This window comes from Polypterus senegalus, chromosome 12 (assembly GCF_016835505.1).
Source record: "Polypterus senegalus isolate Bchr_013 chromosome 12, ASM1683550v1, whole genome shotgun sequence".
In the NCBI taxonomy this organism is placed as follows: Eukaryota; Metazoa; Chordata; class Cladistia; order Polypteriformes; family Polypteridae; genus Polypterus; species Polypterus senegalus.
This window is the reverse complement of record NC_053165.1, coordinates 46,182,589-46,195,976: the sequence shown is the minus strand read 5'-3', so window position 1 is coordinate 46,195,976 and position 13,388 is coordinate 46,182,589. Positions and strand designations below refer to the sequence as shown.

Genomic DNA, 13,388 nt, shown 5'->3' with positions numbered 1-13,388 from the left:
TTATTCGTAATATAATCACAAAATTCAACTAAATTGAAATATAATAATTATGTTTAAACATTTACTCATGATCCTATTTACTGTGTACTCATCACTATATGCAAATAATGCACTATCACCACCCAATCAGTGCACAACATGAAACAGTTATTTATTGAATTATTTATGTATTTATTTATTTTTAGCCAGAGACTGTGGATAATGTTTTAGTGTTCTGTGTGAAAATGTGAAAAGTGAAATCTATCAAGTCATAAGGGTGGTGAACAACATTTATTTGTGAAGTTTTGATGCAATTTTTCTAACTGGCAAGTATGTCTATTTAAGAGATGCATATACTTTAAATTAAATTAGCCTTTAGCAAATCTGTAATTGAAGTCCTATTGACCATTTAATTTTATTTTAACCATGCTTGTGCCTCCAATGCTACAATTGTTTCATAATTATTATTGTTGTGTTGTTACAGCCATGTCACATTAGGCAACATTTCCATGGATTTTCAGTTATACCCTTTATTTAATTCCACAACAACAACAATTTATTTCTTGCATAGCACAAGATCACACGAGGAAGGCCTCAATGGGCTTTAACAGGCACTGTTTTTCCACCTCCTCACAAGCCTTGACTCCCTAAGAAGACAAGAAAGCTCCCACCCACAAAAAAAAAAAAAACCATTGTGAGGAAAAATAAAGAATTGCGTACTCATAGCCAGTCAGAGACTGTTGGCCACATGTTCCCATGAAGGATGCTAGTCAAGTCTTACATACCCAGAGACTCCACGATTCAAACTCAAACAGGTCCGAAGTCATCTTTAGTTGTAGGGGTAGACTTGTGTACATGAGAGCTGACAATCAATGAGTGCTTATCCAGAAGTACAGTACATATAATGTAGTGAAAAGAAGCTCATCTTTCTGATGCCTCCAGGACTGAGACTGCAGCTGAACTTGCTATACCTGTTAACCCTTCATTCAGCATTAGGCCGCACACTATTCACTCTCGGTAAGAAGGGAGAACAAGACTGTGCTGGAAAGTCGACATGCAGTTGAGAAATTTGACATGACCAGTGATTGTAAGTCATTTTAATTGATGTGGTCTAGCAACAAAATCAGCAAATAAGTGGTCTGCAAGCTTGACATACCACAAAACTAGAAGTCATATAATGTTACATCAGTTTTATCATTGGATCATAGTCTATGTTGTAGCCTATAATTTCTTACCCCTCCCATGTTTATGACAAGTCAGCCTCCGTCTTCTTAGGTACAGTTTTGACTTGTATGAATATTTTGCTTTTTAAAACGCATGTAGAATAGGGGCCGAAAAAACAAATCTTGCATAACAAAAACAGCTAGTTGTACCCCCTGATAGTAGCAGCAGTAAACTGACAAGGCAAACCTATGAGTGTGAGGTTGTGTGATTTATCTAAATGATTATGTGTTGGCTCTTCATAATATAATTCAGTGTCCTGTCCATCATTAAATCCTGTCATTCACAGACACACCCCAGCTTTCTATTATCCTGTAATAGACAGACTGGTTCAGAAAATTAAAGAACATTCAGGATGTTCAGCATATTTTATTTACATTTCAGATTTTTTTTAAAAAATTCCTTATTTCAAAGGGTGGTGATACTGTCTGGATGAGAAAGCCTGCTTCAGAAGCAGTGAAATCATCCTATAATGGTCCCACCATGAGGCACAAACAGCATTTCAAAAATGTCAGCATGATGTATACAGCATCCCAGATGAACCAGGATCAGACCAGCCTCCTTCTCTCCAAGAAACATTTTCCAAATCTAAATGATCAGCACATCCAAGGAGCAACACGACAACACCAGCTGCAGAGAGCACGACTGGAAAGAGACGACTGGAATACGACTCAAGGAATAGATCATGTAAGATCTTCTTAAACTGCTGCATGCAGATTGTCACTAGTTGCCTAAATACATAGGATTTAGCGTGTTAGTATGAATATGATTACATTTTAAACAAATACATTTATTTCTGCTTTATTATATATTTACTGATATATGTGTGTTGATACATGTAAAAGTTTTCTTTTGATTTACTTTACACTTGTCATATTTCTATGCCTGTGGTATCACTCTCAGTCCACATTCAGTGAAAAGTGCTGTATAAAAATAAAATGAATAGAATTTCATACAAATGCAGTTGTAAACCTGTGAAAAAATAGCAATTAGTATTGTGTTATTGTTGAAATTAAGACACCATGGAAGATTATACAATGAAAATGTATTAAAAATTAGCATCACATAACATATTCAAACCTGCTTAGTATAAAAAGCTGCTTAATAGGCGTCAGGGCTATAGAGGGGTTAAAGACTAAACCAATGGCAGCAGCACTGGACATATGGCAGCGAGCAGCCCTTGTCATGGAAAAAACTTTCTCCATTTTCAAAGACGGCATTCACAGAGCCCAGATGAGAATGCAGAACTTTCAGAGTTATGCACAAATGCCTCAGTCCATGCAGTGAGCAATCAATTAAACAATTCAACTGCTTTTATACTCTTTCTAATTCCCATCACCTCATCTAATACATTGCGTCATCTGACTCTTAATATGCAGAACTTTATTACCTCCTCCAATTAACTAACGCCACCTGTAATTTCTGACTCATGTTGATTCAGCCATTATTCTGCACACCGCTTCATTAAGAGGGGTGTTTTGCAGATTGTGATAATGATTTTAGCACCACTTCACAGGAGGGGTGTTTGGGACATCCCATCAGTTTATCTCTGCTTTCTAACGGGGTGTTTGTTACTCATTTACCTCATTCTGATCTTGGAAAGTTACATTGGTAGCTTCTCAAAGACCAGGGAGAGACCTATAGTGCTTTCAGCTTTAAGTTACATTTAATTAATCCCTGAGTTATACTCAATCTAATGTTTAATAATTCAATCTGTTTTAGCCTTATATGTATATACTGTATATACTTGTAATAGATTATAAACTTTTATTATATATTAACTAAAAATTCCATACCCTGAACTTGGCACCAGTCACCAGTATGGATGCATAAATTGTAATAACCATTTTACATAAAATGCCAGCCATTGAGAATGTGGGTGGGCAGCAGGAGTGACACCCCACACAGACACTTGAGAACATTAAAGCTTCACACAGGCAATAACAGGGCACAGGGTTGACCCCAGTATGCTTAAATCATGAGACAGCACTGCTAACCATGCCCCACAGTGTTGGTGTATCACGTAGGTCAGTCATCTTAAATTATTAATTATTCTATGTATTTCTCACAATTCCTTCTTAATTATGTAATAATCTGCTAATTTCCTTTTCATTAATCAAATTTACATTTGCAACTGTGATTACAATATTTTAAAGACATAAGTATGACCATCTGGACCATATTTGTCATAGTTACTCTCTAGGACTACCTATTTATAGAGAAGACAGACTACATTCAAACCCAAAATTGTGACCCTACAGCTCCCAGGGTTGTACTTTTTTTAAATTTTTAACAGACTGAAGCCAGACTAGCTGACAAAATGGCTAGAGCTTAACATGTTTATCTTTCAGAACCATGTGCTTCTTCTACATACTGTAAAATAAAAAGGAGTATTGTGCGCTTTGGCTGGAGGTTGTTAGGTGAGGCTTAATCAAGAATGAAAGTGCAGCACAACACAAAGGGTTGTTGTTTAACTTGCAGATCAAAGAGTTGTTGTTTAACTCCTGCTTTGTTGGCTTTTATTCATGTTGCATTATTGATCAGGCAGTTAAACAGGCAGACCAGGCAGCACAGGACCTGGTGGGTTGGTTCAGGAATGTTCCCAAGACCATATCCGTCCTGGCTATGACCAACCCCAGTGCACTATAGGCAGCGCAACAAGATGACTTCTTGGTTCCTTTAGCAGATGATGGTCAGAAAACAAAAAAGGCAAAAGACAACCCAGTAATTAAACCCCTCCCTATGCCAGAACCTGTAGAAGGGTCCAGTGGCCCACAGTTGGAGGACACAGACAGGGCAGACACAGTTCCAGCATTCCAAAGAAATCCTGTTCGACTGAGAAAAACGCCAGCTTATTTGAAAGATTACTTTGGAACATGAACAGGATTAATTTTATCTCTACAGGGGGTTAGAAAAGCCAGTACACTAAATAGAGCACAATAAGTGGATAAATGATGACTATTAATATTATTATTATTATCATTGATATTGTTCTTGTTAATTATTATTATTAATATTTTTTTTGTCTTCAGTTCAGTATTACTGAGATGGTAAAATCAGTTTAAGGGATTATTGATCAGTCAGTTAAACAGGCAGACCAGACAACAAGGAACCTGGTGGGTTGGTGCAGGAAAGCTCCGGGGCATTAAGTCAACTCAGGACTTGTAGGAGTGACTTTATGTAACACCTGTTGTTTCAAATAAGTCTGAAATAAATTCACAATTTAGGAATTATTCCTACTGGTTATTGGAGCATTAAAATTCATAATAGAAAAATGAACTAAGAGGATGAATCAGACAGGACAGCATTCATGGTTACAACCTAGAAAGGAGTTACCAAAATTATAGAATCTGTTCGGAACCAAAAAGAACAAATTCTCAACTCGTGAGAGCAGAGATAAGGATAGAGAGGCAATATGCATGACAGATAACAGGCTCGTCATTTGAAAAACACATAAACCTTTGCTTTGTTTCCTTAATCCATTCTACCAAAATACAAAAGGCAATGCTGAGTACTTTGTGTAGTAAAACATAAAGACAAGTTAATTTTATTATTGTGGATATAACAGGAATCAAAATGAGAAATACCATTCATAGACAGATAGAAAGAAGCCATTAATTTATTGTAAGTATGACATAATGGTAGCATTAATTAAATGCCTTTTGTAGACAATATATAAAAACATTAACAGACAGACAGGCAGTACAATGCATGCTGTTCATGCACATTAGTTAGAACATCAGAAGAACTGTGATGAGAACAGGACATTCAGGTCAACAAGCTTGAACATCCTCTTCACCTAAAATATCTAACAATGGCATCAAGGTGAGAGCTGAACGGTCCTAAAGTTCTGCTTTCTACCACACTAGAACATTTACTCCATGTGTCTGAGTGAAAAACAAAAACTTTGATACATTTGTGTGAAATCTGCCCTTAACAAGTTTCCTACCATGTGTCTGTGTTCTTGATACAGAGTTTATTTTAAAGTAACAACTGGGGTCTATTTTACTAATTCCCTTCATAATTTTAAAAACTTCAATCATGTCACCTCTTAATCTCCATTTTCTTAAACTGAAATGTTTCAGATACTTCAATCTGTCTTCATTGCTCATACCTCTGGGTCTCTGAATCGGTCTAGTCGCTCTTAACTTTCTATTGTGCTGCTATGTCTTTTTTGTAACATGGAGACCAAAACTGAAGGTTTCACTAATGCATTATATAATGTAATCCTAAACCCCTTTTACTTGTACTCCACACATTGGGATTTATAACCTAACATTCTATTAACTTTCTTGATCACGTCTGTACAATCTTGATGTACTGTAGATAGTGTTGAGTCCACTACAACTCCTATGTTCTTCTCATAAGGTGTTCCTTCAAGTTTCAGACCTCCTATCGTGCATTCAAATCTAACATTTTTACTTTCTGCATGTACTTACATTAAACATCATCTGCCACAAATCTCCCCAAGGCTATATGCTTTCCAAGTCTCTCCATAACAATTTTATTGATTTTACATTATCTGGTATCATCTGCAAACTTAACCCACTTATTGATTGTATTCTTGTCCAGAATATTTACAGTATGTACTGTATATTAAAAAGAGGACTGGATTCCCACTTCTTTTAGTTTGTTCTCTACCCTTTTACATAGTGCTTTATCAAAATCCTTCAAAAAATCAGGACAAAAAATATCACATGCACCATTCTGATCGCACGCTTTTGTTGCTTCCTCATAGAATTTCAACATATTAGTAAAACACAATCATCCTTGTCTGAGCCCAAGCTGACTGTTTGCTAACAGTCCTCATCTAGACATGTTTTGCTCGATCTTTTCCTTAATCATTTCTTCCATTAATTTATCTGCAATGCACATTAAGCTTACTGGCCGATAGTTACCTGGATGAACCCGATCCCCATTTCAGTACAATGGGACACATGTACTGCGTGGAAGACATTTTCCACAAGTCTATATGGGTTTTTGTCTGAGTCTTCTGGTTTCCTGTCACACATATGAGTGACTTTTAATTAAATATTCACATGAATGCACCCTGTGATGGGTTGATATGCCTTCCAGGTTTGGCTTCCTATAACACTCTTTTGAAAAAAGTAAACAGATGCATAATTTATAAAACAAGAATTAATGTCATCTAAAGATACACAATTAAACTAATAACTGTTTCTATTATCAAAACTCTTATGACCAAGATATGTAGAGCATTTAAGAAAAATGGCGCAAATATTAAATTGGTTTTCAAATGTCTGATACGTGTGGCACTATAAAGAGATGTGATGAAAGAGACGTGCAGGAGCACACAGTAGTTTTAAAAATGAGAAGATTAAGACATGGCCAGCTAAATATAAGAAAAGCTAACATAATATAATTTGGGTGAATTCTGAGGAAAATATTTTGTGTTTTTCTTTTTCAGGAATTAGAAGGCAATGGACAAATGAAGTCATCTTTCACTTCTGCCTCTACTGTTGCTGGATTCAGAGACTTATCAGACTCTAATAATATCAGGTATTTGGACCAAAGTTTGACTTATCTGCCAAAAATGAAAGAATTATGTGAAAAGATATCTACTGTATAAAAATATTTATATAATTTATTTACCTCTGTGATTAATGTTTAAAATGTAGTAGACCGGTTTTTGTAATATGTGTGCAGGGTATGGTGGTTTCAAGGTTTGCCTCTGGGATGGCTGGCAATGGTGCTGGTGTAGAAGCAGAAATGGTAAAAGGATCCACTTGGTTTGTTTGCTTGTCTGCAGCTATAGGAGCTTCTACTAAACTATCTGCTGTAGTGCCATTTGTAATTATTACACCTTTCATCTGTTCTATAATTGCCATGATTTCTTGGTCTTTTTGGTTCTTCTGCTAAGCATATAGATCCTGTTGCTCCTCTTAGAGAAGATGTAGCATGGGTGTTGCAATGCACACCTGGCTCTTAATGGCTTAGAGAAGGATCCTGGGTGCAGGGGAGGTCCAGGGTTCAGCAGCGGTGACTTAAGCTAGGGCTCCTGGAGCGTACTGTATATAGGCGTCACCTCATCCTGGAAACGATTCTTAGGCTGAGTTGAAAGTGACTCGAGGAAGTGGTTTAAGTCTCCATTTGGATCAGAAGGTCAGATGTAGATTTGAGAGGAGACTTTGTGATAAGCAATCAGTAATTACAGGAAAAGCCACCTCAGTTAGGGAAGCACAATATAAAGGGTGTTATTATTGCTGAAAATTTGAGATGTGACAATTTTTCTCCTGAAATGAACCTATTGTGCACTAATGGCTACTGTCACCTTTGGATTAATTTTCTTCTGCTGTCTTGCAATTAATTAGGCCATGTTGCCATTACTGGAAACATACCTGGAACTCGGTTTCTGGAATACCATTGGCTTCCTTTGCTACTTTATGCTGGATGTCAAAATTGTCTGAAAATCTTTGTCCATTCAGGGCAGTTTTTATTTTTGGCACAAGGCGGAAATTACAAGGTGTTAATAAGGTAGGATGATCTGATTTGGTAATTGATTTCTTAGCCAGGAAGTCACAAACACCGAGTACATCATGGCTTGGAGCATTGTCCCGATAGGTGATCCATTTCTGGCATTGTCCTTCACATCTTCTCACTCCTCCTTGAACCATTCAAACATATTTGACTTTACATAGCACCCTTACCATATGCCACTTTCAGCAGCACATTGTCGCATGGGCAACACTACATGGATGCTCCAAAAATTAAATTGTCACACTTCATACCTTCAAGGGACATGAGAAAGAGGACAAACTATTCCATACAGAGTCTAGGACAAAAGACATCTGTTAGGAAGGTCCAGAGAGTCATCACTTGTTTGTTTCTTTACTCTGCTATTGTTTTCTTTAATATATTCATTACTGACCTCTTCTAGTTAAACAAAATATTGTTTTTATTTTGGAGTTCGAATTGGAAATTACTACAAAAGTGCTTCCGCCATTTATTACATACACTAATTATATATAATGCATACAGGGCGTTTTCCTCACTGTATGCTTCTTTCTTTGGCTATTCCACTTTTACCCCACCTCTCAGAGACGTGTAGTTTAGGTTATTCCGTGACTTTCTTGGAGTGTTTTATTGTCTTTATTGTGTAGATTGGACCACATGTTGATTCTTCCAGATAAGGTGCATTAAGACTAAAATCAACCGGGGAGGTCGTGGGTTCAGTAGAGGGAGTTTGAACTAATTCTATTGGAGCGTACAGTATATAGGGTGTCACCTCATTCTAAAAATGATTCTTAGACAGAAGTGACCCGAGAAAGAGGTTTAGGTCTCTATCCCCAATCAGGGGATTTCATTTAAACTAATGCTGTGACATCTAAAACCAATTGGCTGCACCAGTGAGGATTTAGTGGTGTCTTATCAAAGGCGGTGAATACCCATGTGATCAATTATTTGGTGTTTTATATCTGCAATTTCAAGGTCGTCTTAACATATGGGCACAATGGTCACTGACTGAGGTCCCCAGGAGCACAGGAGACCATGATGTTTCTAATGCCTATGTACAGTTAGGTCCATAAATATTTGGACAGAGACAACTTATTTCTAATTTGGTTCTGTACATTACCACAATGAATTTTAAATGAAACAACTCAGATGCAGTTGAAGTGCAGACTTTCAGCTTTAATTCAGTGGGTTGAATAAAAAGATTGCATAAAAATGTGAGGCAACTAAAGCATTGTTTTAACACAATTCCTTCATTTCAGGGGCTCAAAAGTAATTGGACAATTGACTCAAAGGCTATATCGTGGGCAGGTGTGGTCAAGTCCGTTGTTATGTCTTATCAATTAAGCAGATAAAAGGCCTGGAGTTGATTTGAGGTGTGGTGCTTGCATGTGGAAGATTTTGCTGTGAACAGACAACATGCGGTCAAAGGAGCTCTCCATGCAGGTGAAAGAAGCCATCCTTAAGGTGCAAAAACAAAAAAAACCCATCCGAGAAATTGCTACAATATTACGAGTGGCAAGATCTACAGTTTGGTACATCCTGAGAAAGCAAGCAAGCACTGGTGAATTCAGCAACGCAAAAAGACCTGGACGTCCACGGAAGACAACAGTGGTGGATGATCACAGAATCATTTCTATGGTGAAGAGAAACCCCTTCAGAACAGCAAACCAAGTGAGCAGCACTCTCCAGGCGGTAGGCATATTGATATCCAAGTCTACCATAAAGAGAAGACTGCATGAAAGTAAATACAGAGGGTGCACTGCAAGGTGAAAGCCACTCAAAAGCCTCAAGAATAGAAAGGCTAGATTAGACTTTGCTAAAGAACATCTTAAAAAGCCAGCACAGTTCTGGAAATACATTCTTTGGACAAATGAAACCAAGATCAACCTCTACCAGAATGATGGCAAGAAAAAAGTATGGAAAAGGCGTGGAACAGCTCATTATCCAAAGCATAGCACATCATCTGTAAAACATGGTGGAGGCAGGCAGTGTGATGGCTTGGGCGTGCATGGCTGCCAGTGGCACTGGGACACTAGTGTTTATTGATAATGTGACACAGGACAGAAGCAGCCGAATGAATTCTGAGGTGTTTAGAGACATACTGTCTGCTCAAATCCAGCTAAATACAGTCAAATTGACTGGGCGGTGTTTCATGATACAGATGGACAATGACCCAAAACATACAGACAAAGCAACCCTGGAGTTTATTAAAGCAAAGAAGTGGAAAATTCTTGAATGGCCAAGTCAGTCACCTGATCTTAACCCAACTGAGCGTGCATTTCACTTGTTGAAGACTAAACTTCGGACAGAAAGGCCCACAAACAAACAGCAACTGAAAGCCGCTGCAGTAAAGGCCTGGCAGAGCATTAAAAAGGAGGAAACCCAGCATCTGGTGATGTCCGTGAGTTCAAGACTTCAGGCTGTCATTGCCAGCAAAGGGTTTTCAACCAAGTATTAGAAATGAACATTTTATTTCCAGTTATTAAATTTGTCCAATTACTTTTGAGCCCCTGAAATGAAGGGATTGTGTTAAAACAATGCTTTAGTTGCCTCACATTTTTATGCAATCTTTTTGTTCACCCCACTGAATTAAAGCTGAAAGTCTGCACTTCAACTGCATCTGAGTTGTTTCATTTAAAATTCATTGTGGAAATGTACAGAACCAAAATTAGAAAAAAGGTGTGTCTGTCCAAATATTTATGGACCTAACTGTATGCTTCTGTTTTGCTATTAAAACATGGGCCTCAGCGCACTACTTCGCCCAGGGACCAATGATGCTGTTAAGACAGCTCTGTGACCACTTTACAGAAGTCTGTTTTCAATTTAACATTATAGCGTTTTCTGCGGTAGGCTGGCACCCTGCCCGGGATTGGTTCCTGCCTTGTGCCCTGTGTTGGCTGGGATTGGCTCCAGCATACCCCCGTGACCCTGTGTTCGGATTCAGCGGGTTGGAAAATGGATGGATTATGGCGTTTTTTTCAATTGAAAAGTGTCAAAAAAGTGAAATGAAGTTCATTATGATTCAATGTTGTATAATAATAAAATGTAGCAAACTTTCAAAGGGGTGAGTACATTTTATAGACACAATATATAGGCAAATATTTTTTCTATATATCTATGTTTACAGGGCAAAAAAAAAATCCAATTGGTATAAATACTTTTTCTTTCATTTTTAGATTACTCAGTGAACGAAAGAAGCAAGAATACCAGAGAGCAATCAGCAAACAAGTTTACATGATCCCATCATCAATTCCTCAGTATCAAAAGCAGAGAGAATATTATTTCCCAGCCATAAATGAGCAGCCATATAAAAGCTAATAGCCAACAGCTTATTATTATTATTAGAAAGAATTATGTATATACATATCATGAATCTGACCATAAGTAAAAACATAAGCAATCAGAACCAAGTGATTCAAGTTGTTTTCTTCACTTCATGTCTTTTATGGGATTGTAACATCTGAACAGCGCCCCTTACTCTTTTCATATACAGTACTGCCTATTAAAATAGCCTTCCTTCTAAAGCAATTAACTTTCCATACCCCCGTATTTACTTGTTCAGTTCAACTTACTGTCATTTTTCCCAGTAACAAAGAAGGTTGCCAGTGCTGTATGCTCGAAGCCTTTGTCAGCTTTGTTCTCTAATTAAGCTCTACATAACATAGCATGGCATTCTCAAATCTGCCTAATCCAAGAATTTTCAGTTTGGTTTTCTTTCTGAAACAAGAATGGGAAAAGTAGAAAATGTCTCTTTTTAATTAAAAATAAAAACTTGAACTCAGTTGACAGAAAGATGAACCTTTAAAATGTAAGAATAAAGAATTAGAGAAGAAAGAGTGTCTGCTGGTTTGAGGTACAGCACATTTGATCAAATTCTACTGCATGTTTTTCCTACGCACAGCTTTACTTGTTTTACTTTCCTGTTTCCATTCTCTGCCATAAACGTTCTCCTCCTCCTTGTCACTCCAGTTCTATTAATTTGTTTGTCCCACTCACTTCTCGTACCCATTTGTGACAGGCTCTGTTCTCTCAAACACTAGGTAACCAAACTATTAAGTAAACATTACAAACCGTGTTCATCTTGTAGTAAGTTATTAATTTAACAGAGAATAACATGCATGCCGTACATTGTTTCAGTTATGTACAGTATTTGTGTGTGTGTGTGGGTTTCTTGCTCTTTTTTCAGTGCTTTACAATAGAAGTCAGACATCCTGATAAGGGGTGAGAAAGTGCTGCCAAAGGGACTAAGTGAAACATGAACGCAGACTGAACCCGTAGGGTCAAAAACATAGGAGGATACAATCTGTGTACATTTGGACACCTGTATCCGCCAGCCTAATACTTAAGATTCGTCAAATTGCCTGTTGTCTAAAATGTTTTCTTTTAGGTTGAACTCCCCAAAAACAAAAACAAAAAAACAAATCTATCATACTTCCTCTGGCGTGTTCAGACAGGGATTTCTAGACAACTTGGCCTCTCCAGGATTTCTTTCACGCGGAGCTGCTCACAGAAATGACTGAATAGAGTTGCTCTATTGTTATTGCAGCCCCCTTGTCTGCAGTTAAACGTCTTAACCCTTTTCACACAGACAAATGACAAAGACTTCTCCGCTGCTTCACAGAAACCATTATCTGAGGCTAGAATTGCCTATAAAGCTTTAGCAACATCAAGCTAACATGGTATATGGCACTGCAATAACTATGTAAGTGAAATGCAATAGTGTTAGCCGGCAAGTACTGCTTCTCGTGGCTCCTCAGGGTGCAAACATTTCTTTTCTTCCCATTATGTTTTAATTTTTTTTCTTTTAATTAACTGAAAACCTGCACCTCACTGAAACTGATGTCAAAACAGTTTTGTGTGTTATAGTATAAAGAGTCTTGCTGCTTTTTATAGTGACATATAATGTATTTATTTACTGCTACTCATTTATTTTTCTGAAACCTTTATCTGAACAAAGTGACCTACAAATCACATCAATATTTAGATCTCATAATGTTTTTCATAGTATGCCATAAAAAATAAATAAATAAAGGAAAAAGGTACTGTATTGAGTAACACAATAAACCATAAAAAGGCCAAAACCCAATCTAAGGTAAGGCTAAAAATAATTTATTTGATTGCATTAATTATTATCCCAAAAAAACTATTGGCACGGAGACTTATCAACTGGAAGAATGCTAACTCACCTCTTTTTAGTCATTGGGTAACCGATGTTATATACTACTTGAAATTGGAAAAATGTAAATACTCACTTAGCAGATCTGAGCAAAACTTTTATAAAACCTGGCAGGATCTAATTAATAATATTTTAGAATAAGCATTGTGGTGTATGGCCGGCCCATTATCCAGGCGAATACCCCCAAGCCGCCAGGTGGAGCCCTCCCTGCAGTATGGAGGTCCCCCGAAGACCAGCAGTGCATCATGGACATTGGAGTTTTTGTACACAGCCCTGCTGGATACCATGGGGACCACTAGGAGACACTGCAGGGAGGAACAGTGTTTGTTTACCCTACGCCCCGGAAGTACGTCTGAGTCACATGGACAAGGGGAATGACGTACTTCCGGGGTGAAGAAAAGGACATTTTGATCTGATCCGGAAGTGATAGGAGATCACATGGACTTGGGATTAGAACACTTCCGGGTCAGGGACTATAAAAGGATTGTGGGAGCTCCCAGACGGCGAGCTGAGCTGGGTGGTAGGAGGGCAACGCGTC

At 37.7% G+C, this 13,388-nt stretch overlaps 1 protein-coding gene across 1 annotated transcript in view; it reads left to right on the top strand.

Annotated features, from left to right (window-relative positions):
* Positions 1-11,329, top strand: part of LOC120541134 — a 44,816-nt gene extending 33,487 nt beyond the window's left edge. The window contains exons 5-7 of the mRNA XM_039772482.1: positions 1,615-1,887; positions 6,629-6,720; positions 10,851-11,329. Coding sequence (XP_039628416.1) covers positions 1,615-1,887; positions 6,629-6,720; positions 10,851-10,992 — 507 coding nt within the window. The 3' untranslated portion in view covers positions 10,993-11,329. The remainder of the gene's footprint in view (positions 1-1,614; positions 1,888-6,628; positions 6,721-10,850) is intronic.
* The last annotated feature ends 2,059 nt before the right edge of the window (positions 11,330-13,388 follow it).